Source organism: Poecilia reticulata, chromosome 17 (assembly GCF_904066995.2).
Source record: "Poecilia reticulata chromosome 17, P_reticulata-male-v2, whole genome shotgun sequence".
In the NCBI taxonomy this organism is placed as follows: Eukaryota; Metazoa; Chordata; class Actinopteri; order Cyprinodontiformes; family Poeciliidae; genus Poecilia; species Poecilia reticulata.
In genome coordinates this window covers 4,461,345-4,482,909 of record NC_088846.1, presented here as the reverse complement: position 1 = coordinate 4,482,909, position 21,565 = coordinate 4,461,345, and the positions used below count along the sequence as shown (strand labels likewise).

Here is a 21,565-nt window from a genome sequence, read left to right as displayed (position 1 = left end):
TATAATACTTACCATGATATAAAAATGGACATTGTCAATTATAAGCTCAAGCTTCCCAGATTTTATATTCCTCTCTTGATCAAACTGTCCTAAAGAAAGATAGAAAGAACAAGTCTTAAGAGGCTAGATATCTGAGACACCCCCAAGTCCGTTTCATGCTTCCTCTGGATCTGACCCTGTAAGACGATGGTTTTCTGTGGGTGTTTGATTCTCAGCAGCACTCTGTGGGAGCTGAAGGCCAGGTCCAGAGACATGTCCCTGGGAATGGAGGACTGGGGCGTGGCAAGTAGGAGATGGATGGAAGCCTCTCTGGGTAGCCAGGTCCCCCTCTAGGTTAAAACAGGACAGACAATGAATAAAGTAGCTCTTTTATGGCATAACTAAGGGTGTCCATTACAGTGCATGAAGACGATCCATCAACATTACAACTGTGTTTCACAGTTTGACACATTGCAACCACAAAGTAAACAACAGTGTAACTTGCTAAATGCATATATTAAACCTACTTTTGATTTGGCATAAATTTCTTTTTTCAATAATGTTTTATATTTGGTCTAACGTAATATTTCAATTTCAAACATCATGTTTTTGTGAACTATATGTGGAAAATCATAATAATTGACAGAAACAAAGGCTTTCAAACTGTTTCAGTCAGTGACAAAGTTCCTAAAATAAACGAGCTCTTCAATAATATCCTAACTTATTGAACGGGTCAGTAGTAACAGTGTATGCATACCTTGTAATGTAATGAGTAAGCAGCCTCCAGCAGATAGTAGTGGAGGCCTCTGTCCAGCTTCAGCAGCCGGAGCGACAGATGGGCCGGTCCAGTTGGGAACAGAGCGACACCAGAGGGAAGTGAAGGGTATGACACGTTGGAGCACAGCTGCCAGCCAATCAGTTTAGACCCTGCAGGACACCAGAGTTCACTTACAAAACACTACGTTAGAAAAGAATAGGAGAATATTGGAAAATACATAAAAAAATGCTACTTTTATATGAGTGTGGTCAATACGAAGTAAATATATTGTTTAGGTTTAGTTTAGCTGTGGAATAGTGAGAGAGACAGCAACTTTCTGATTTAAACCGTTTATGAAGTCTATTTTGATTCAGCTGCTTCCATTTTTTTTATTCATTTCTTTTTTTTTAAAATCAATTTAATAATTCTCCTTGCATGATATAACTTATATAATGAAATGACAATAGAGTTATATGATTGGTTCATTAACAGATGGATAGACTTATAAATATTGGAACGGATTTAGCGAAAAAAAAATTCAGTTTGTATTTTCAAACTTCGATTTGAAAATACAAGTTTTCTTGCATTTAAAATACAAGTTTTGGACTTCTCTGCTGCCTTCTCTCTATGTTTTTTTGCCCCATTGATAGAAAATGTGTGTATCGAGTCAGAACTAACCCGGTGTCTCTTTAGTAGAGAAGGTAACACTGATGGTTCATTTAGGATCATTTTAGCAAAATAGCAGAGAAAGCAGAGAAAGTAAAGCCATGACTACAAACTCACAGCTTTTCGGCGTGCAGGTGGTCTTCTGGATCCGACTCTTTGGTCCCTTCATCTCCTCCCTGTGGTCTCCGCTGAGCTGAAACACTCTGGAGCTGGACAGCACAGTGGTTGCATGTCGATTTTCAGAAACAAAACAGCCGATGTAGCTGTGACGCTAACTTTATCAGTGCTACAACAAGTGCCACCTTTAAATTTTAAATTATTTACCAATATATTTGTGTAAGCAATGAAAATAAAAACTGTTCTACTCTAGAGTTTAAAATGATAGGGCTCTCATTTTAGATTTCTCGGAGGTCTAGTAGCCTCTTTTGCATCACAGTTAGACAATAACCACACAACCACAAACCCACCATTAAGGTTCACTTTGTCCTCTCACGTCATGCAAGGTGGTCGGCCATAATCATGGCTGTGAGCATTCAGACAATGCAGTTGGGATTGTGGAATCAAAGGGGCGTGGCTTAAAACTCAGAGCCTGCTGGGAATTTTCTCTTGGCTAAGCTCTGTGTCACCATCCTCAAATACGCTGTTCAAATACATTTAGTGCTTCCTACAGACGTCACATGTGCAAGTGGAGGGCAAAAAATGGCTGGCCAACAAAGACTACCATTGGTTTTAGCCGTCAGCATCACTCGCTAAATATTAAATGTACGTGTGATACATGAAGGAAAAAGCAACGCAGTGCTTTGCTATCAATTGTAAACACTATGAGCACTAGACATCAAGGTCAGGAAAAAGTTTTAATACAACAAAAAGTGGTGACGGAGAGGGGAGTGGGTTAGTTATGCTGGCTTGACTTTGACAATCTTAACATGTTGAATCCTGATGCACTAGTGGAGCTGGTGACAGTCTGTTGCTATGTCAACAGGTCTGTGAGAAAAAAGAAGAATACAAGAGGTTTTGAGTTCTACAATGTGATTTCTGCTTTATTTTTCCTTTTGCTGTTTCGCACTGCACTAAATTAAAAGTAGCTACATCTCCAGGTTTCTTTTTCGTAATGGAATCATTCTACCACAGCAGTCATCTGCCATCCTCAGCGTACAACTGAGACAACCGGTTCCATGATCCCATAATGGAGCTTTACAGTGCATTAAAAGGCCATTATGGGCCTTTTAGTGCAGTTTGTTGTTAGTTTTATTTCTACTCCCAAGGAAGACGGGGAACACTATATTTTTGGATCCATTTCAATTTCCTATTTTGTGTTGTTGGGACTTTCCAGCTGATCCAAGGGAATAACGGACATTCGTAGATCATAAAACAAAAAATGTTCTAAAAGGAGCTAGAGCTTACATGGAACACGTCGGGTCATCAAGCAATATCTTATGAAGGGTGTATGCTGCAAGTCACACTGGTAGTACTGCCCACATCTCTGTGTCCAAGCTAACATTCCAGATCTATCTTTCAAATCTTTTCTTAATGATGCTTGTGATGCTGCTATCCCAACAGATTACTCAATAGAAGAAAGCTGACGCCACAGTAGAGGCACAGATTATCTAATTACAAAGAGACGGTCAGTGTGTTTCATACAGAGGCATGTTTTTATTTCTGTTATTTCATTAAGTGTGTTTTTACAACACAAACAAGCTTGGCGAGAGTTGTGACATCTTGACACATCTCCACTGATTCGGGCTCCCTAGCCAGCAGGGGGCCCCAAATCTGCATGTTCAGCTCATGTCAGGATAGTTCACGTCTCCTGTCTTTATCTAAAGCCATCTCATATATTTGCTACATGTTTCACATACTTGAAAAACAAATAGTACGATTTAAATAAAACAAACTGCAAAGATTCCCTGTGACTGTTTTTTGTTCTTTTACCATTGTGAGGCCAATATTTGGTCATTAGTGTTTGGTCGTATTATTGGACTACAATGTCATACATGAGGTGGCATAGCGAGCCGCCGTTAGCAAGAAAAGTAAACAGGACACATGGCATCTAAAGAAATTTAGTGGCCTGGAAAAACAGAAGGAAAATTAAACAGAGGAAGAAAAGTGATCAAAGAATTAAGGTGATTATTGGTGATGTGGGCTGGATAAGTGGAGGAATAACGTCTTATTTTGTTACGTTTTTTTGTTCAGCTAGCTAGCCTCGCAAAATTATTATTTAGCTGGCTAGACTGAAATGTTTGCTTCATTAATATGTCACATCTGTTGCCATGGGAATGACTCACAGGACTTGTTTATTCAGATTCTAGCAGGGAATTTTTATAAACACTCAAAATGTCTTTTTATTGATAGAGGATTATTGTATTCCTTTTATTATAGCATAATAAAAGGAAAAATAAAAGGAAATCAGATGCCATTTAAATTTCCATTTAAATGGCTAGGAATCTCATCAATGTAGTTTGATGCAACAGTTGTCTAACTGTATTTAAATCATCCAAACCTAAATTACTATTTTCTAAGTATCTGCCACTGACAGCTTGGTGTCAGATGTCACAGCAGGACTTCAAATGTCTTGTTGTCTCTGCTTAAGTGTGTTTGGGTTGTTTTTCTGCCAAAAGGGGGACCAACTCAAAATTAAATGAATAATAGTGTGGCACAGTGTTCATTTAGTCAAGGAAGCATTTTGGTCATAGTTTTAATTTACTTCTTTTTCCAGAATAAAAACAAGATCAACACTAAATAAAACCTCATGACAAAAACTGAATTTCTGCCATGCGTTTTGAAGAAACCAGACCGCAGTGGAGAGAAAACATCCAATCAGATGTGGTTTTAAATAAACACTTTGACTTACACATACGACTTAAGATTTATTTATTTTTTTAACTTTATTGACAAAAGCAAACCCAAATAAAGTTGGCTCAAATAAGAAAAGCTAACCTACAAAGGTATTAAACGCCAACGCTTACCTGAGAGAGATAACGTCCATGAAGTTCTGCGGTGTGTTCAGGGTGACTCGGACTTCCCGGCCCTCTTGCAACTGGAAGCTCCCATCCAAGCTGGGGGAGCTCCTGAGCTCGGCGAGCCATTCAACCGCGGCCTGACCTGGAGCACCGTCCACCCCCATCCTGGCTGACAAGCCCACATAAGCACTGGGAACAAAGACACCAGTTACACACTGCTAATAGACTAACCATGTGGCCGCTGTTAAGACTGTAAACTCGGCACTACTTGGGACGGACGTATCCATTCAGGGAGAAGTGAGAAGTGTCCCTGTAGTTAACGCTGCCTTTCAGGTGCAGTGAAAGGAGAGAGGTCATATTGATGCCCAGGTTGATGGGGACGCCAGACAGGGAGGGCAATCGCAGCTCCTCAGCCATCAGCACACCCCTGTGGCTCAGATGAACCTCATGACCCTGCAGGACAAAGCAGAAGGAAGGAAACACGGTGGGGGTGATGGGCTGCAAACAGACCTAGGAGTATCAGTATCAGTATCAGTCGTCTTCGACTGAAATAGTTTTACTGACAATTCAATCAGCTTGTGGGCACTGCCGCCATTGGTCGACTGAGTTTACAGAAAATTAAGTTGAGTAAAGTCAGAAGTAAAAGAGGAAAGAATTTTCAGAATCCTTTTGCATCTTTGTTTACTTCAAATCTGTCCTCTATGGCAAGGGTCTCCATAAATTATAATCTAAAGAGGCGGGTTTTTTTTCTCCAACTCCAGTTAAATAAAACTCGATGAGTCATAAATATTACATGACATGGAAAAAAAGGCAATATTAAAAAAAAAGAGTATAGGAATTTTGCCATTTTCAAATGAAACACAAAAATATTTCTATTTCTAAGTTTTAAATTAAGGAAGAACATAAAACTTTTGCTAAAAGATGATGACTGCGTTTTTCTTTGATAGGATGCAAATATGAGTGGAAAATGATGCAGAAAAAGTAAATTTACTAACATAATGGCAAGAAAAATAGATGTAAACAAATATTACTGGTACAGTCTATGTCATTTTGTTGTGCAAAAGCTGCTAAAAACACCTTTTGTAATACATATTAAAAAATTAAAATAAACAATAGTTTGTTGTTTATCATGTTTAGTCAAAGATTTTAGGAGCCATTACAGAAGGTCCAGTTACTCTGTAGAGGCAAGTAATAATATGAATTTATATCTTTGCAATAAACAGACAAATATTGAGTTTTGTTATTTGAAAATATACCAATTAAGATTGAATAGTCAAATATCATAATTAGGATATGCAATTTATGCAAAGATAATGTCTCACTAGTTACTATATGTTAAATTTTAATGGGTTGCATCTTCTTCCAACTGTTTCCATCCAAGTGTTATTAGCGTTGACACAATGATCGGCCTTTATAAAAGAGCTTACGTTTGTATTGGTATTAAGTTTTTGTTTTTATTTACTTTTTATCTCCATTTCATCTGGAAAAAATTAAGATTTTTGATGAAAGCTATAACAAAAAATGTTAATTTTCATCCCTATAAGCTGGATGTTACCTTGAGCAGTTTGGCAGCCAGCCCAGCAAGGCTGAGGGAACCCAGATGGATTTGGTCACGGACGTCGTCACATGTGAACACACTGAGCTCGTTCCCAAAGATCTTCACAGAAACCCGACACCTCGGTGTTTCCTCGTCTGCTTTCCTTCTTCCAAACAACTGCAAACACATAAAAAACAACAACAACAAAAACAAACGCATCAAAAACATGCAGACATTTGATCAATTTCTTAGTTAGAAATGCTTAATACTTTTATTGGAAGTTGACTAAATTTGGAACATGAATATGATCTGCTTGGTGGCCATTGTAAGACTCAGACATAAATTTACAACCCCACAATTGACCAGTGTGTCCATGTTGCCCTGCAATGAACTGGCAACCTGTCCAGGATGAACCACACCTCTCTCCCAGTCACCACTGGAGATGAGAAACAGTACCCAGGACCCAACCCGACCCGACAAGGATGACTGGGTATAGACGATGGTTGGCTGGATGTTTCTTTAGCTCATTGTTAAACTCTTCTTAATTCCTAAATAGAATACTGAATTAATGCACATACAGAATGTTTCAATGATTTTTTTTGGCAGTGTGTCTGTTAAAACAAACTGCTAAAGGAATTTTTGCCTCTGCCTGTCTGGGCACCGCTGGTCGGCCAAACCAGCCTTCATCTTGGCGGATGAATTAACTCCAGACTCTAACACAGGGGTTCCCCCATGACCGGCTCCTTTCAGATCCTTCCACACTGTTTCTGCTGGATTGAGGTCAGGATGTTGGTCTTTGACTTGGCCATTACACAACATTAACTTTATTCTTCTCCGGCCATTCTTTGGTTGAATGACTTGTAATGCTTAGGGTCATTGTTGTGCTGCCTGACCCCTTTTCTCTTGAGATGAACGTCAGACAGATGTCCTGACGGTTTCTCTTTACCATTCTCTGGAGTGATGCAAAATGTATCGTTCCTTTACAACCATGAACATCCTGCAGCAGAACAGGCCTGTGATGCTGGCACCACAATATTTACACTACGTAATTAAGAGAATGGAGATATTTTTATTCTTTTTTTAAAGACAACTCCTTGTTATTTTAACAAAAATATGTATATCAGTTCATTTCATCTGTTCTCAAAGCAGGCTTTTTAACTGAGAGAGCAACATCTTATGCAACCTGTCATCCACACAAATCTTGATAATGTTTTACAAAAAGTAGAGGGAATGTGTGATCAGGGGCGCTGCCAGTAATCTTGGGCTCCCTGACAAAAAATTTTATTGGGCCCCCCCAACTCCCTCCCTCGCAGCTGCTGTTACAATTTTTTGAGTCTATATTTGACCTATAAAAAGCGTCACAATTTTAAAGGCTTTCATCTTCCTTGCTTTGTTTGGTTCAATACTGATAATAAGTACAGTATTTACTGCTCATGAATTTAACATCCAACAGTCCACATCCAGTATGCAAGTAGGTTGCTTAAATTTGTTCTATTAGTTTTAGATTACTGAAATGTCTCTCCCCGTGAGCAACAGTAAAAAGCAACGTGCAACTACACATAAAGCAATCCAGACTTCTAAAAATGCTATGTAGTTGCATTTTATTCAAGCTGCAGTACATAACTTTAATAAAAAATATAGAGCTTCTTAGAGGGTTAGAGCTTCTGTTCACTCACTCATCTGTTAAGTGGTAAAGGCACAGGGAACAAGTTAAATATATGAATATGTTGGGGTTTTTTTTTCCTTAATTCATTAAATGCTAGTGAAAATTAGGCAAACAGTAGCTAAGCTAATTATGCTAAATGGTTGATAATCTCACACAGTCTTACCTACCTCTCTTGGAGAAAAACTGGGTTATAAATTAACACTCTTGCCTTTTTCTCTCTCTCCCTCTCTTTATTTTGTTTTTGAAAACCTGATTTTATAACTTTTCTTAGCAGCATAGTAACTGCCACAGTCGCCGCTGTATTCAGCTGCAGCTTCTACTGACAGTAGCTGCATACACCACTGTTAAGCGCTCCAAGCAGGAACGAACCATTTAACGCAGATAGGGGGTTCAGGGCAAAAACGCATGTGTGTGTTTTGGTCTGGAAGGGGCAACATTACATTTTTACTGCTAAAAACAATCTTTGGAAATACAATATGATTAATTTTGTATTTGACAGTATTTGACCCCGATTTTTTTATTTTATGTCTATGAACAAAATATAAATAATTTAATTGTGGAGGGCCCCTTGCTGGTCAGGGCCCTCCACAATTATCACTTTTCACCCCTTTATCGCTCCACTGTGTGTGATGGAACTCTTAAGGCAGATTGAGGATGGTGCACTGCTGTGTGTATGACTTAGACATTTTGTTGTTTTTCTTTGTTTTGTTTCCGTCACATTGGAGGTTTTCATGAACGGCCTATTTAAAGGCGTTTTGCACAGCTGGTTGACAGGGGAGATTCAAGGATTTCTCAAACATGCATAAAGGAATCAAAGCGGGATTTCAGATATGTTTTTGATTAGAGAGTAATATTATAACATGATGTAAAGCTAAAAAGGGTAAATTTTACGTAATACTGACCTTTTAAGGTCAAGCCCAATTGGATCCAAACCTTTAGCAAGCCTCTAAAAAACATTATTTACTTTCTTACTTTAAGTTCATGAGGTTTTTGTCAGACATTTTCTTCATGATTTTCTTTATTTTATTTTTAGTCAACAGTGCTTCCAGTCTCTTTTCTTTGTTATCAATGTTGAGTTATGAACGTTGACCTTAACTGTGACGAGGGACGATTGTAATGCTTTAGATGTCCTGGGTTATTTTGTTTTCTCTGGCTGAATCCATGATGCCTAATTTTGGAAGATCGACCTCTCCATGGGAGGTTCTTCACTGTTCCATGTTTTCTCCATTTATAGATATTAGATCGCACTTCATTTGCTGGAGACCCGAAGTCTTATCAATGCTTTTTAACCTTCTCCAGACTGGCAGGTGTTGATGACTTTGTTTCTTTTCTGTTTTAGAATTTCTTTACACTGGGCCCTGATCTCCTAGCCTACTTCATGTTGTCAGATGGGTTCTATTTGAGTGATTTCTGTGCTCTAACGGTCTGGCACTAGTCAGGCCTGGGTGTACCCTTTGAGACTGGACCAAAAACTTTTTTTTTTAAATTACATTTACTTTTTAATTTAACATCAAAAACATTTTTCCATATAGAGTCAGGCCGGTTTTGATAGCTTTTTCCATTTATAAATGAAATCATCACAAAACTTGTCAGATGTTATAAGTGGCTGAATAGTTTGGGACACCAAGTGGATCTGTTGCTGTAGGGATCTGGTGCTGCTTGAAAAGCCTCCTCGGCTCCCTGCAGAGTCTGCTATCTAAACGTCAGGACTTATCAGCTCTGTTTCCTACCACAGCCCTGGCCTGGCTCAGATAGCCGTCGGTGTCGGACAAACAGGTTTCTTTCTCTCTTCCGTTTCCGTCATCTGCTCTTCTTCTCCTCCTCCTGGTCTCTTGTTTTCCACTTTTAGCAGTTGGCTCGCCCTCCGTCTTCTGACCAAAGGCGCTCCTCAGAAGTGGCTCAAAGTTCTCCACATGTACGTCCACCTGAAAGAAGAAAGAAATCATGGCCCACTCAACATCACGTTTACTTTATTGCTACAGATTTTTAATAGTCTGCTGCTTGTGAAACTCGCCTCCAGAAGGTTGTGTGCTCTGCCATGCAGATACATCGTCAGGTTGGCCGAGATTGATCTGGGCAGAAAGGACTTTGGAGAGAAAATCAGGGTTGTTTCTAGATTCTTTATCCCAAAACCTGAAATGGAGAAGAAACAAGCATTACAACGTTAATAGCACATGCTAATTTTTAAGACTGTTTTTTTTCTAAACCATTTTTTAGTATCACAAAATATACAAACAATGACCATGCTAAGAGTAAGAATTCAGAAAAGCTTTATACTTTATTTAAAGCAGGAAAGTCATTTTTAAATATTGTTTTCTGACTAAGCCTTTCGTTAAAAGGAAAAGTCCAATCCTATACACTGAGAAATCAGACAAATGGAGTCTTGACAAAAGTTCAGTCTGGAAGACTCTAGTCGCACCTGCCTCATCAATCAGCGCCTCCCTCTCTGCAACCTGGACCTATCAAGCCTCGTTTGGGCTCCAGTTCAAAAGGACCTTCACCCCTGGCCTCCTCTGCTCACCAGTTGCGATCAACCCACCTCCGCCCCATCTCCACCTTCTGCTCCCGGCTCTCAGGCCTCATCCTCCTCTGACTGCCGCCACCAGTACAGGCCCCAGGGGTCTACATTCCTATGCTGCACCAGGAATGTTCATCGAGCTTATCGAAGTCCAGCTCGACGTCCCCAACCGGGGCCTGAACGCCAAAGGACTTTGTTTATTTCTATGTTCATTTTGTCATTAAACTCTTTTAATTGCTTTCTTTCTCCGTCTGAGTCTCTCCAGATTGAAATGCTAAATGGCTTAAACAGAAATGTTAATGGAAACCTTGCAATATGGATGTGAGGTCCTGAGAAGTATAGAAAAGAATAGAGTAAGCACTCTTACTTCCGCAAAAATTCTTCTACACAGGAAAAGTGGGCTGGTTTGTGGAACTTAGCAAGGCCAGATTTTTCTCTTTAGTTACCAAAAATCTTGTTCAAACTCTTTCCACCCCTTTAATTTGAAACAACTGCATTTCTGCACGACCTGAGGGTTCAGTGAGAATATCCACCTCAATGGAAGGAGCAACCCAAGGCTGAGGGAAAAGGATGAAACGTTTCATGCCATGTAGTGGCACAGATGGCTCCAGCCTAGTCAGTATCAGTGTTGGTTGTGTGGTAGCAAAATGTTCCTCTGTTTAGAAAACGTGTTATTTCACCAAACGTTTTACTTTTGTGCCTCACATGTCTGCATCATTTGCTGACATTCATGGATAGTATATGAAGAATTTCTCTCTATAACAAGGTTTTATAATGAACTCACAATATGTGGAAAGTGAGACTTTAAGCTACTTCCATGCACTACAGCAACGTTTTATAAAACTTATCCATGGGATAAGAGTTAAGCTTCATAATATATCATGAACATATCATCATCATGTTCATGTGTGCAATATTTACATTGCAATGATTGTTGGCTAATATATCCCCAAGTATTATTAGCCAGAATTTTCCATGCTAATATAGCATTTAGCAATCTAATGCGACCAGAGGCTGCTGTCACTTATGACATTGCCCAAAATGCTGAAGGTCACTGATGGTAGGGTTAACTTAACCATAACCCTCACTGCAACATTTGCCAGTTCAGATTTTTGATGAAAAATTGGAAAAAAGGAAGAGTTTTTGTACCCGGTATCTCTCTTTTGCAACTCTTCTGTGTTTTTCTTAACGTCACACTTGGAAAAGAGTTACAAGCCAAACACAAGCAACCAAAAGGGACAGTTGTAAAAACAATGATGCTAAGATTAGCATCCACAATAAATATGCTCTCCCTCCTTTTACCTGAAACAAAAGTATGATCTGAATAGGAGGAATATTTCCAAAACTCTGCCTCAAAATCTCTGCTTATAATGTCATCAGGCAGAAGCTGAATTAGTGTCTGCTTCACGGGGTCCTCACTCCGCAGGATATTAGTGAGATGACTCCACACAAAGGACCCCACTGGAAAGACAAAAGAAGAAAGTAAAATTATTTCCAAAAAAATATAACGCAGAAAGGTCCAAGGAGATAGTCTTGCCTGTACAGTCCCACTAAAAACTGATCTGAATAAATTCTCAACTTAAAACAAGTATTTATGATATGTTTAAAGTCAATATTAAACTTCTAATTGTTATTTAGAATTGTGCTACAAATTCTGGGCGTCTTGTCCAAGCACAGATTGGACCTTGGCTGGAGGTCTCGTTCTTCAGTGTCGTCTTCACCACTTCAAACACTTCCTGGTCGGGGCAGAGCATGAGCTGCTGGTATGCAGCGATCCTGACCTCAGGATCCTCCCGGGAACATCTGTACAGCTGCAACAGCACCGACCGCTGAGAGAAGGAAACCGCTGTCAGTAACTGATTACGATCTGACCACTTCACCTCAACCCAACGCGCATAACAAATCAATTATCACTACATTTAAACATGTCTTAATGGGGATTTGATTTTTGTTGTGTTCTAACTTAAACTATTAAGCCATTGAATACATAATTAATCTAACTGGGGCAAAAACTATATTTTAAAGTGTTTGCTAGTTTTTACATCTTGGTTCTGACTTGACTATGGTTTTAGTCAGTGGTGGACAAAGTATTCAACTCTAGTACTTGAGTAAAAGTATTGACAGTCATGGTTAAATGTCACTCAACTACAAGTAAAAGCGTACTCAACTTAAAGTACTTACTTTTGAAAATATCTATGTATTCAAAAGCATAATTTGTATATTCCAATAGCAATACATTGCTGAGATTGTTTTTGTAAGGTTTTTACAGAACCTTTTAACTGGCTGAAACCACCTTATGATGTATTGACATGTTGAGCCACTCTGCTACAAACGTCTACACCACCTATACAAACGTCAGGAAAAATAAATATTTAAAACGTCTCTCCAAAGGGATAAAAACATGAGAAGCTATTTTTTTCCCAACAGACAGCAACATTGGTAACTATAAATAATGCCATACTAAACAGAGAAGCTTACAAACATAAAACACTGAGCTAAAATGCGGTCATCTAGTCCACTTGAGTTTCTCTCCATCGCCGAGTTACTTTAGGCTTAAAGCGGCAGCTCAGCACGCGACACTTTGAGAGGATGACCTAATTCCAAATATCAGCGGTCAGCGCGACTGTGATTGGTTCCCCATCTTTTGAGGAGCATAGCTTTTGGCCAATTGAATTTCAGTAAATAAAAAAAGCATCAGTAGACTACAAAATTATGTGGAGCCAAAAGGAAGTAAGACGGTGTATTATTTTAAAAAGGAGTAAATATCCGGAAGGGGGGAAAAAAAACTCAGACATTTTCTACAAAAGAAACTTTGACCTTTCAAAAACATCTGGAAATTTCTGAATTTGAAAAGTCAAACGTTTTATAGAAAAGAATCACATTTTGAGATTATCCTCAGGAATTTTATAGAAGGAAATTTATGTATTTCAAAAGTCAAAACTGTTCAAATTTTGAAAGTAAGAAATGTCTAGTTTTTCTAGAAAGTTTCAGAAATTAATTAAAAAATGTCTGTGTTTTTGTCAGAAATGTACTTTTCTCTTTTTTTTCTAGTAGCCTTGATATGTTGTATTTTTGAAATATAGTGGTGTTGAAGTCATAGGTTTCTCAAATAAATACTCAAATAAAGTAAAGATACTCAAAAAATCCTAAAGTAAATGTACTCCATTACTGTCCACCACTGGTTTTAAGAATCAACTCACGTCAGCTGAGCATGGAAAGCGTCTGAAAGCTTGGACTACGGCGACTTTGAGCTCCAGCTCAGTTTGGTGGCCCAGCAGGCAGCGACTCAGCAGAGGAATAAAGGACGCTGCATTCACACCACTGTTTCCAATGGATTTCAATGCATAAATAAGCTGGAAGACACACAATTATATCTGCAAATGGGCAGTCAAATATTTCACAATCCATTTCAAAGACATGGTTTGTGCATTAAAGGGCACTGACTTCAGCTTGAAGACGTCGTACCTCTCTGATTTGACGAGGTTCCTTTTCCCCACACCCTGCATTCAGGATTTCCTGAATTGTCTGCATGAAAAACTGAACCTGAGGTGTTTCACCGCAGGAAGCTTGAAACCTTTGGCACATCTGATAGATGAGAGATGATCCAGCCAGCATCGCTTTGGCCCGTAGTTCTTGACGCACCAAAAAACCCTTAAAAAGAATCATCCCAGTTTTTAAGTGAAATATTGCATGAATGAACTCAGCGGTTGCTGTGAAAAGGTCCTACGTTGATGGAGCCAATGATCTGAGGTGATGGGTGTGGGATGAGGGCTAAGGTGGTCAGGAAAGAGTTAACCTGCCCTTTCTCCAGTTCATTATTCAGCACCAGCTCAGTCAGCAGCAGAATGCAGTTTTCAGATCCACATGCTGGCAATGCCTCCAGTAGTGGTTGCCTGTCAACAATAGCTAACATCAGTATCCATCTGTATGACCTTTGACCTCTGAGGTAAGAAAATCTGTTTTGAACCAGTGAGCTTCAAACAGTAGCTGCGTTTCCATTAACCAGAAAATTGCACAAATTGAAATTTCAAACATGCCAATTAAAAAAAATAATTAAAAACTCACATTTTTGGATAAAACATTTTTGTGCTAGGTTGAGGTTGTTTTTCGGTTATACCAAAGTAGGTGTGTTTCACAGAACTGCAATGGAAAAACTTTTTTTTGCATCACTGGAGTCACGTGATCAACAGCTGGATGTTATTACTGGCGGAAATGACAAAGAAGACAACAGGAAGTAGATGGAGGAGGATAGTTTGTTTTTTTTTCTGTCTCCACCAGAGCTCACAGCATCACAAAAAAGTTGTGTCATTGGAACGTGTTGAATCCATAACTCTTCTGTAAAATCGTCGACTACAATTTCCCCAAAATGCCAGATATGTAGCCACTACCAAATATAAGGGGCAACATACAAACATAAGTGATCCTGAATTAGATCCGTTGCTGCCATTATTCTTAATGATTTTTTTGCAGGAACAAACTTATTCACATGTGATTTTTATTTCATTTCTTATTTAATGGAAACGCCGCAATTGCAAAGTTGTGTTTTTTTTAACATTAGCAGAATATAGACAAAGATTTGTGCACATTTGTAATGCACACAGCTAATACTGTTAATTATATTTTTTAAAGGACAAAAACACAGAAATTAATAAGTTATGAAATCTGTCATATTTGATATCTGAAGTAAATATGGGCAGATTGTTCTGATGCTTTCCATTCGCCCAGAGAGTCTCAAGATGTTCCAGTGTTTGTAACGACAGAAGAACAACTTGATTATGTTTCACCTGAGTTTCCCATGACCAGCTTTACTGGATGTGAGGTCACAGTTTATAAGATATATGAGTTGATACAATAAACACATCACAATTTGACACTCTATTTTATATGCCATAAATAGACGCTATAGATGGACTGAACTAGCTGATATTTATTTGCACTGACAAGATGGCTTCCTAATCACTGGTAGATTTCAGCTGATGTCTCATTTTTGACACTGAAATAATTGTAAACTAAAGCACTGATCAAGATACATGAATATAGCCATTATGGACCAACTGACCAGTCATTTCTGCACTTGAAAGAAGATTCTTGCCAAAGTGTTTTGAGTTGAGGAAGAGTCATGTCTTTGAGCTGGAACACCAGCTCCAGGAAGTCTTGGGAAATCTAGAAGAAGATCAGACATTGTTAAATGTATGTTGTTTCCATCACATGATTGATGTTACTTTATTTTTAAGCATTTGTTCCGAAAACATAAAACATCCCTTATGAATATACAGTCTGAAAGATTGTCTGACTGAGTATGATTACCTTCCCAGGAGACTCTGGGGTTCCAGGGGGGGAACCATGACACACAAATACAAACATGCACTCGGTGATCTGGCAGAGTGTTAGCAATGTTGCTTTATTCATCTTCACTGCTAAATAAAAACAGTGTGGAGCAGAAGAAGTGAAGGTGGGTGAAAACAGACTGTAGGTTACCAGCTGTGGATCTGATGCAACGCTGCATAGCAACGCGACGGTCCGACCAACTTCCTGGAGACTTGTCGGCCTCAAAGGGCCTTCATCCTCAAACCGCAGGTCAGTGAACACACCAGGACTCAGGGACTCTGATGGAGCAAAGGAATATGTGGATCTGACTGCATGTCTGCCAGGAAGTACTGCTACTAAGGCAGGCTGTGTCCAAAGTGTGGCACGAGGGCTGTTTGTGGCACTTGGACTAATTTTGTGCCGCCCCCAGCTGCAGTTACAGAACCATGCAAATTTGGCCCCGTGCAGGAGAGGTGGGCAATGAAGACGGAGACTTTTCATTTTCAATCAGGGTACAAATTATTACTGACAGAATTTTTTTTTTTACAATGGAGAATGTTAAAGGGGCAGTGTTATGTGATTTCCAGGCGCATAGTGCAAATTTATAGCACAATCAAGTAAAATTCACTTGTTATAAAAGGCTGTTTATATATCAAACATGACTTATAAAAAATTTGACATTTTTCATTTAATGGCTACAAGTTGAACCTCTGTCTCTTTAAAAAAAAAAAAAACCTGCTCTTTCTGAAATACCAGGAAGCCATTACGCCATTACGACTGCACAGTGGCGCAGTTGGTAGAGCTGTTGTCTAGCAGTAAGAAGGTTCTGGGTTCAATTCCCAACCTCTGTCTTTCTGCATGGAGTTTGCATGTTCTCCCAGTGCATGCGTGGGTTTTCTCCGGGTACTCCGGCTTCCTCCCACAGTCCAAAAACATGACTGTCAGGTTAATTGGCCTCTTCAAATTGTCCCTAGGTGTGTGTGTGTGTGTGTGCATGATTGTTTGTCCTGTGTGTATCTGTGTTGCCCTATGACAGACTGGCAACCTGTCCAGGATGTACCTCGCCTCTCGCCCGGAACGTTAGCTTGAGATGGGCACCAGCAACCCTCCAGACCCCACTGAGAGACAAGGGTGTAAGAAAATGGATGGATGGATGAAGCAATTACAACATCTCTCCTCTGCCAACCTGTTTTTACCTGCGTTTCACTGAGAAGTAGTTCCTATAATGAACTCAGCGGACATGCAGTTCCACCAGATGTTTGCTAATTACTGCAGGCTAGTCTGAAGGAGCTCTGTGAGGAGAGATGCTGTGTGAGATGAAAGCTTGGAAGCTCACAAACGCAGCTCAGAAGAGGAGCTTCATCCTCGAATGCGGAGCTAGGTCCACCCAGGCGTTTTGCACAGCTGAATGGTTGCCATGGAGATGAAAGGATTTCTCAAACATGCAGGAAGGAATCAAAGCAACACTCCAGGTATGTTTTTGATGAGGAAATAGCATTATAACATCATGTAAAGTCGATTAAACATAACACTGCCACTTTATGTACAACACAAAGTATTCGTCTTTTTGCAACCTTTATGAGAAGTAGAATCAGGTCTATCCAGAAGACTTTTAATAAAATGTAAACATTGGTTGCAGCAAACTTTGAAAGAAAGTGACCCAAATTCTGTTCTTGTAATTGAGAATTTATTTGGTTAATTGAGTCCAAAAGAATTTGAAAATTAGAGGTTTTTCTCTTAGTACAGCAAATATGCAAAACATAATTTTCAAGTTTTAGATCAACAATAATTAACACCCTACAAAAGTATTGGACTGATTTGAATTTTGTTTTTATTCCTTTTAGCCCATGAGCAAGTGTGGCTTGATGATTTTGGCTCCTGTGACAAAAAGTTTGGAGAGCCCTGTACTAAGGAGTGGAAGTAGAATCGTCATGCTGACCTGCTCCAGTAGACGCTCCCGGCTGGGTTTTGAGCAGGAGCAACGTGGACACACTCTTTGTCTTTACAGGTCCCAATGGCGTCAAGGAAGCTGCCAATGATACAACCTCAGTACAGTTAACTTCTTCCACCATCAACTGGCCAGGACGCTGGACACAGTGCAGCTCCATCCGCACCATCTAGACCAAGGAAGTCACATGACATATTCTATTATAAACATCTGAAGTGATAATGAATCTTTTATCTTAGGAGTTGTCATAAAGTTAAGTGTTTTTCTACATCCTGAGCCCAAACGGCAAAAATAAAATGACTTGTTGAAATTAGTTTAGTAGGACGATGTTTTATCGTCGCTGTAGATCGGGAAAAAAAGGGAGTAATTTTCCACAAAAAAAAATTTCAAAGATTTTTTTGAAAAAACTTCAGAAATTGAACATTTTTAAACTTTTGAAAATCAGAAGCTTCCACTTCCAATTTTCTCATCAATTTCCGAGACTAATCTCAAAATTTCTGAGTATCATCTAGCAAATGTTCAACTTTTTAGACTCAAGAATTTCCACATTTTGTTTAACAAAACTTCTGAGATTAATCTTAAACTCTGAGTTTTTTGTAGCAAAATTTCGACTTTTCAAACTCAGAAATTTCCACATTGTTTCTATATTGATCTCAAACTGAGTTTTTTTGGCAGATATTCACTCCCTTTTTTTTCTATCTCCAAAGGCCCTAACACATTGTGGCGCTTTAGGACAGAGGAACTCACCGTGTCTTCGGTCAGAGTGACTGAATGAGGCCACAGACGGTCCAGCCTGGACTGCTGGCACTGCCTCAGATCTCTGCTCTTCAGCAGTGTTGGTCCTCGCCTCTCGTATCTGCTGGTGCATGTTCCATGAACATCAGTCTGAGGAAAAACATTGGCGCAAGTCCTTTAAATGAACAGCGCAAAAGAAGTAAGTCCTTGATCTTCTTCATCCTTCTTCATCTATATTAAGATGAAGAATATAGATGAAAATATATTCTTCATCTTAATATAGATAATTTCACGAAAGACATGCTTCCCATTTCTTAAGTGAAACTGTCTGCCAATGGAGCTAGAACCTTTTCATATTAAGAAGTTATTGACTTAAGACGAGCTTCTATATCTTGCTAAAAAGTTACTTGTAAGTAACGTTCAATTGTAATAAGATATTTGTACTGGAAACTAAACAAAAAATACTTTAGTAGTTTGTGTTTAATATGTATTTGTCAAATTCCAATGAACTGCGGCGAAGTTTGTGAAAACGTGAATTAGTTCAGATTCATGTCGTCTCCTTCCCTCACCTCTGTCTCTTCTCTGAAATTGGCGACCATGGGGGAGGTCTGGAGCATGCTCAGCAGAGCCCGTTTAATGTTGAGAGCCCACACCTGCTCCCCCTCCTGGAGGCAGAGGGCTGTGACCTTTCCCCCCTGGAGGGAGAACTTGAGGCGCATTCTCTCCAGTGACTCCCTGGGAAACAAAAACACCAGATGAGCCCATCTTCTTCCTCCTCCTCCTCCTCCTCCCAAGACAAGAGAACAAATAGAAGAGGCACATCTGAACCAAGTTTCCCTATAATAGGAGTCGTAGCTGAAGCATTCCAAGGGGGTATAAGATTGCAGCAAACAGAGCACAGACACAACTATGAGTTAAAATAATAAAAAATTTCAAAGAAAGCTTTACAGGGTGTTACCTCAAAGTTTTTAGATGCAGGACAGAGTGTTCCCTCTGAGGGGACAGACGCTTTATCTGTGAATTTCTTATCTGTTGGACAGGCAGACACTTGAAACCACAACACAACATGCTTTTAGATAGCCGGCTCAGAGCGGATATGAGCGAGAGCCGACCTGCATGGTTAGGTGGCAGTCGGAGACCGCCTCGATGTCCACCACGCAGTCCAGGGCCAGCCCGCTCCGGCCTCCGCCCGAGCCATGGAGGGTGGTGCTGATGGCCGCTCTGTACCTGTAGGTGTATCTCACCCCTTTCTGAGCGGAGAAGTCAGCACTCCGAGACCCTACGGGTGTATAATTTAAAAAAAAAAAAAAAAAATTAAATTAAATGCTAATTTCCTACTTTTGAAAAAAAAGAACTTTTTTTTCCATTATTGGTGTGTTTGCATGTAGGGCTGGAGCTAACGTTAACTTATCAATTCTTCTGATGATTAATCGCATAAAAATTTGACACATTCTGCAGACTTTTCATTTCATCGTTTAAACTTATCTTATGCAATATGAGAAATACACAAGAGTGTGCAAATAAACAAATAATTAAATTCATTTTTCAAACATGAAAGTAAACATTTTGTTCACATACTTCTAACATCAACATGTGAAAAGCTTAGGCCTCTCTGCTCAGTTTAACATCAATAATGCCATCAGTACAGGGTTGGGCTGCTCTGGTAACTACCCTTTGGATTAACTGATTAATAATTGGATAGCAAAAGGTGCTAAACTGTAGGTTTCTTTTTTTTTCTTTTTTTTTTGAGCCAGGCATAGCAAAAATTTTGCTGCTTGATGAGTTTTAGGTAAAATATTTTTACATACAAAAACTTTTTTTTATCTTCATTGCAAATTGTATATGTATTTTGTACAGTTTTAGCTCAATTACAGTGTTGCTGTTCAGCAAATGGCCTTCTTTACAGTCTCTATGCTCCACTAAACGATTAATTGATCACTAAATTAGTTGACAATTATTTCAATTATCAATTAATCCAGTTTTTTAGCTCTATTTGCATGTAACAATTTTAAACAGCTTTGTTCTGTGCAAAAAAAAAATCTCACCAAGACAACTTGTGTCACAGATGATTGGTTCCACCAGAAGACATTCACCTACTAAGCATAAGGTCCAGAAGAAAAACAACAAAAACAAAAAAACAACTCAACTTTAAGGTAAACAGTTGTGATGATAAACACTCTCATGTCTCATCTCATGCCTTTAAAAATATTAGATTACATTGCAAATTCAAATTTCTCCACAAACATTAACATGAAATAAAAAAAAAATCTCAACTCTTACCATGAAGAAGTAGAAAAATCAAAATAACATGTGGATAAGCAAGCAGCAATACGGACACAGCCATAGCAACCCAGAGTCAGCGCAGGTCCAGCAGCCTCAGCAACCCTAACATGTACATGAGGGATGAAAGCCAAGCTCTGTTCGCTTAACTCAATGACCGGGCTTGTTTATGTGGACTTCCACTGTGACCCATCCTGCTCACAGCAGCCAATGAGGATGCAGATCCCGAGCTAAAAGCTACAAACACTCAACGGGCCAATCATTGGCGAGGCCTCAAGACTCAAAACACATGAAGATGTGTGGCCAAATTGGACACATGAGGCACATATGTAGAGAAAATGTAGGTTTAGTATATGGAACACACATCTGCTTGTAAAAGTACACGTATTCAGTGACTTTTCCACATTTGGACATGTTTCAACCACAGAACCTTAATGTATTTTATTAGGATTTTATGTGAAAATGGTAAATAATTGGGAAGAGGAAGCAAAATGAGACGTTTCAAAATTTGTAGCAAGCATTTACTCCACTTTACACAGAAATACTAAATAAATTCCAGTCTAACCAATTGTTTTCAAGTTTCATAGTTAGCAAATCAATTCTACCTGTGTGGAATTACACTCAGTAAATCCAGCTCTTCTGTTTCTGGCCTCGCAGGTTTTGTTAGAGAACATTGGAGAATAAACAGCATGTAGTCCAAACAACACAGCAGACCGGAGGAAGATGGAGAGAAGTTTAAATCAGAAATAAATAACATCCCATAAATCTCTGTTACACCAATCCTGATGGATAACCTGACGAAAGAGTGACCCAAATCCTGTTTTTTGTTAACAAAAATTATTTTCTTGGCCAAGAAAATAGCAAACAGTCGACCTCAAAAATATCTATTTATTTGAGATTTTTTTAACAAAGCAAAACCTTGCTTTTGTTTTGATCTACAGTAATTTGCACATCCATTTCCTACAAATCTTTATAACTACCTTATTCTTTTAATCACCTTATTTATAGGTATTACAACTACCTATAAATGGTCTGGTATTATTTTAGTTATAATACCAGAATTAGCATATAATAGGTAGTTATAATATATACTAATTCTGTTTTTGGAGAAAAAGAAAATCATAACAAAAGTTGTTTTATTTTTTTAGTTTTCTCATGTTTTTTGACTTGACAAATTTGACCCATGCCACAAAAAGCTTGTTCCCCCCTGCTGTA

At 39.0% G+C, this 21,565-nt stretch overlaps 1 protein-coding gene across 1 annotated transcript in view; it reads right to left on the bottom strand.

Moving 5' to 3' along the window:
* The window catches only part of apoltp (apolipoprotein lipid transfer particle homolog), a 58,032-nt gene extending 36,467 nt beyond the window's left edge, over nt 1-21,565 (bottom strand). The window contains exons 1-23 of the mRNA XM_081598222.1: nt 20,351-21,565; nt 20,116-20,166; nt 19,183-19,349; nt 19,029-19,099; nt 18,640-18,805; nt 18,083-18,220; nt 17,327-17,504; nt 15,559-15,686; nt 15,140-15,243; nt 13,808-13,973; nt 13,546-13,731; nt 13,281-13,433; nt 11,765-11,909; nt 11,383-11,541; nt 9,577-9,695; nt 9,293-9,487; nt 5,915-6,073; nt 4,628-4,812; nt 4,366-4,548; nt 1,520-1,611; nt 737-906; nt 176-329; nt 13-89 (exon numbers count right to left, since the gene is read on the bottom strand). Coding sequence (XP_081454348.1) covers nt 13-89; nt 176-329; nt 737-906; nt 1,520-1,611; nt 4,366-4,548; nt 4,628-4,812; nt 5,915-6,073; nt 9,293-9,487; nt 9,577-9,695; nt 11,383-11,541; nt 11,765-11,909; nt 13,281-13,433; nt 13,546-13,731; nt 13,808-13,973; nt 15,140-15,243; nt 15,559-15,686; nt 17,327-17,504; nt 18,083-18,220; nt 18,640-18,805; nt 19,029-19,099; nt 19,183-19,349; nt 20,116-20,166; nt 20,351-20,414 — 3,210 coding nt within the window. The 5' untranslated portion in view covers nt 20,415-21,565. The remainder of the gene's footprint in view (nt 1-12; nt 90-175; nt 330-736; nt 907-1,519; nt 1,612-4,365; nt 4,549-4,627; nt 4,813-5,914; nt 6,074-9,292; nt 9,488-9,576; nt 9,696-11,382; nt 11,542-11,764; nt 11,910-13,280; nt 13,434-13,545; nt 13,732-13,807; nt 13,974-15,139; nt 15,244-15,558; nt 15,687-17,326; nt 17,505-18,082; nt 18,221-18,639; nt 18,806-19,028; nt 19,100-19,182; nt 19,350-20,115; nt 20,167-20,350) is intronic.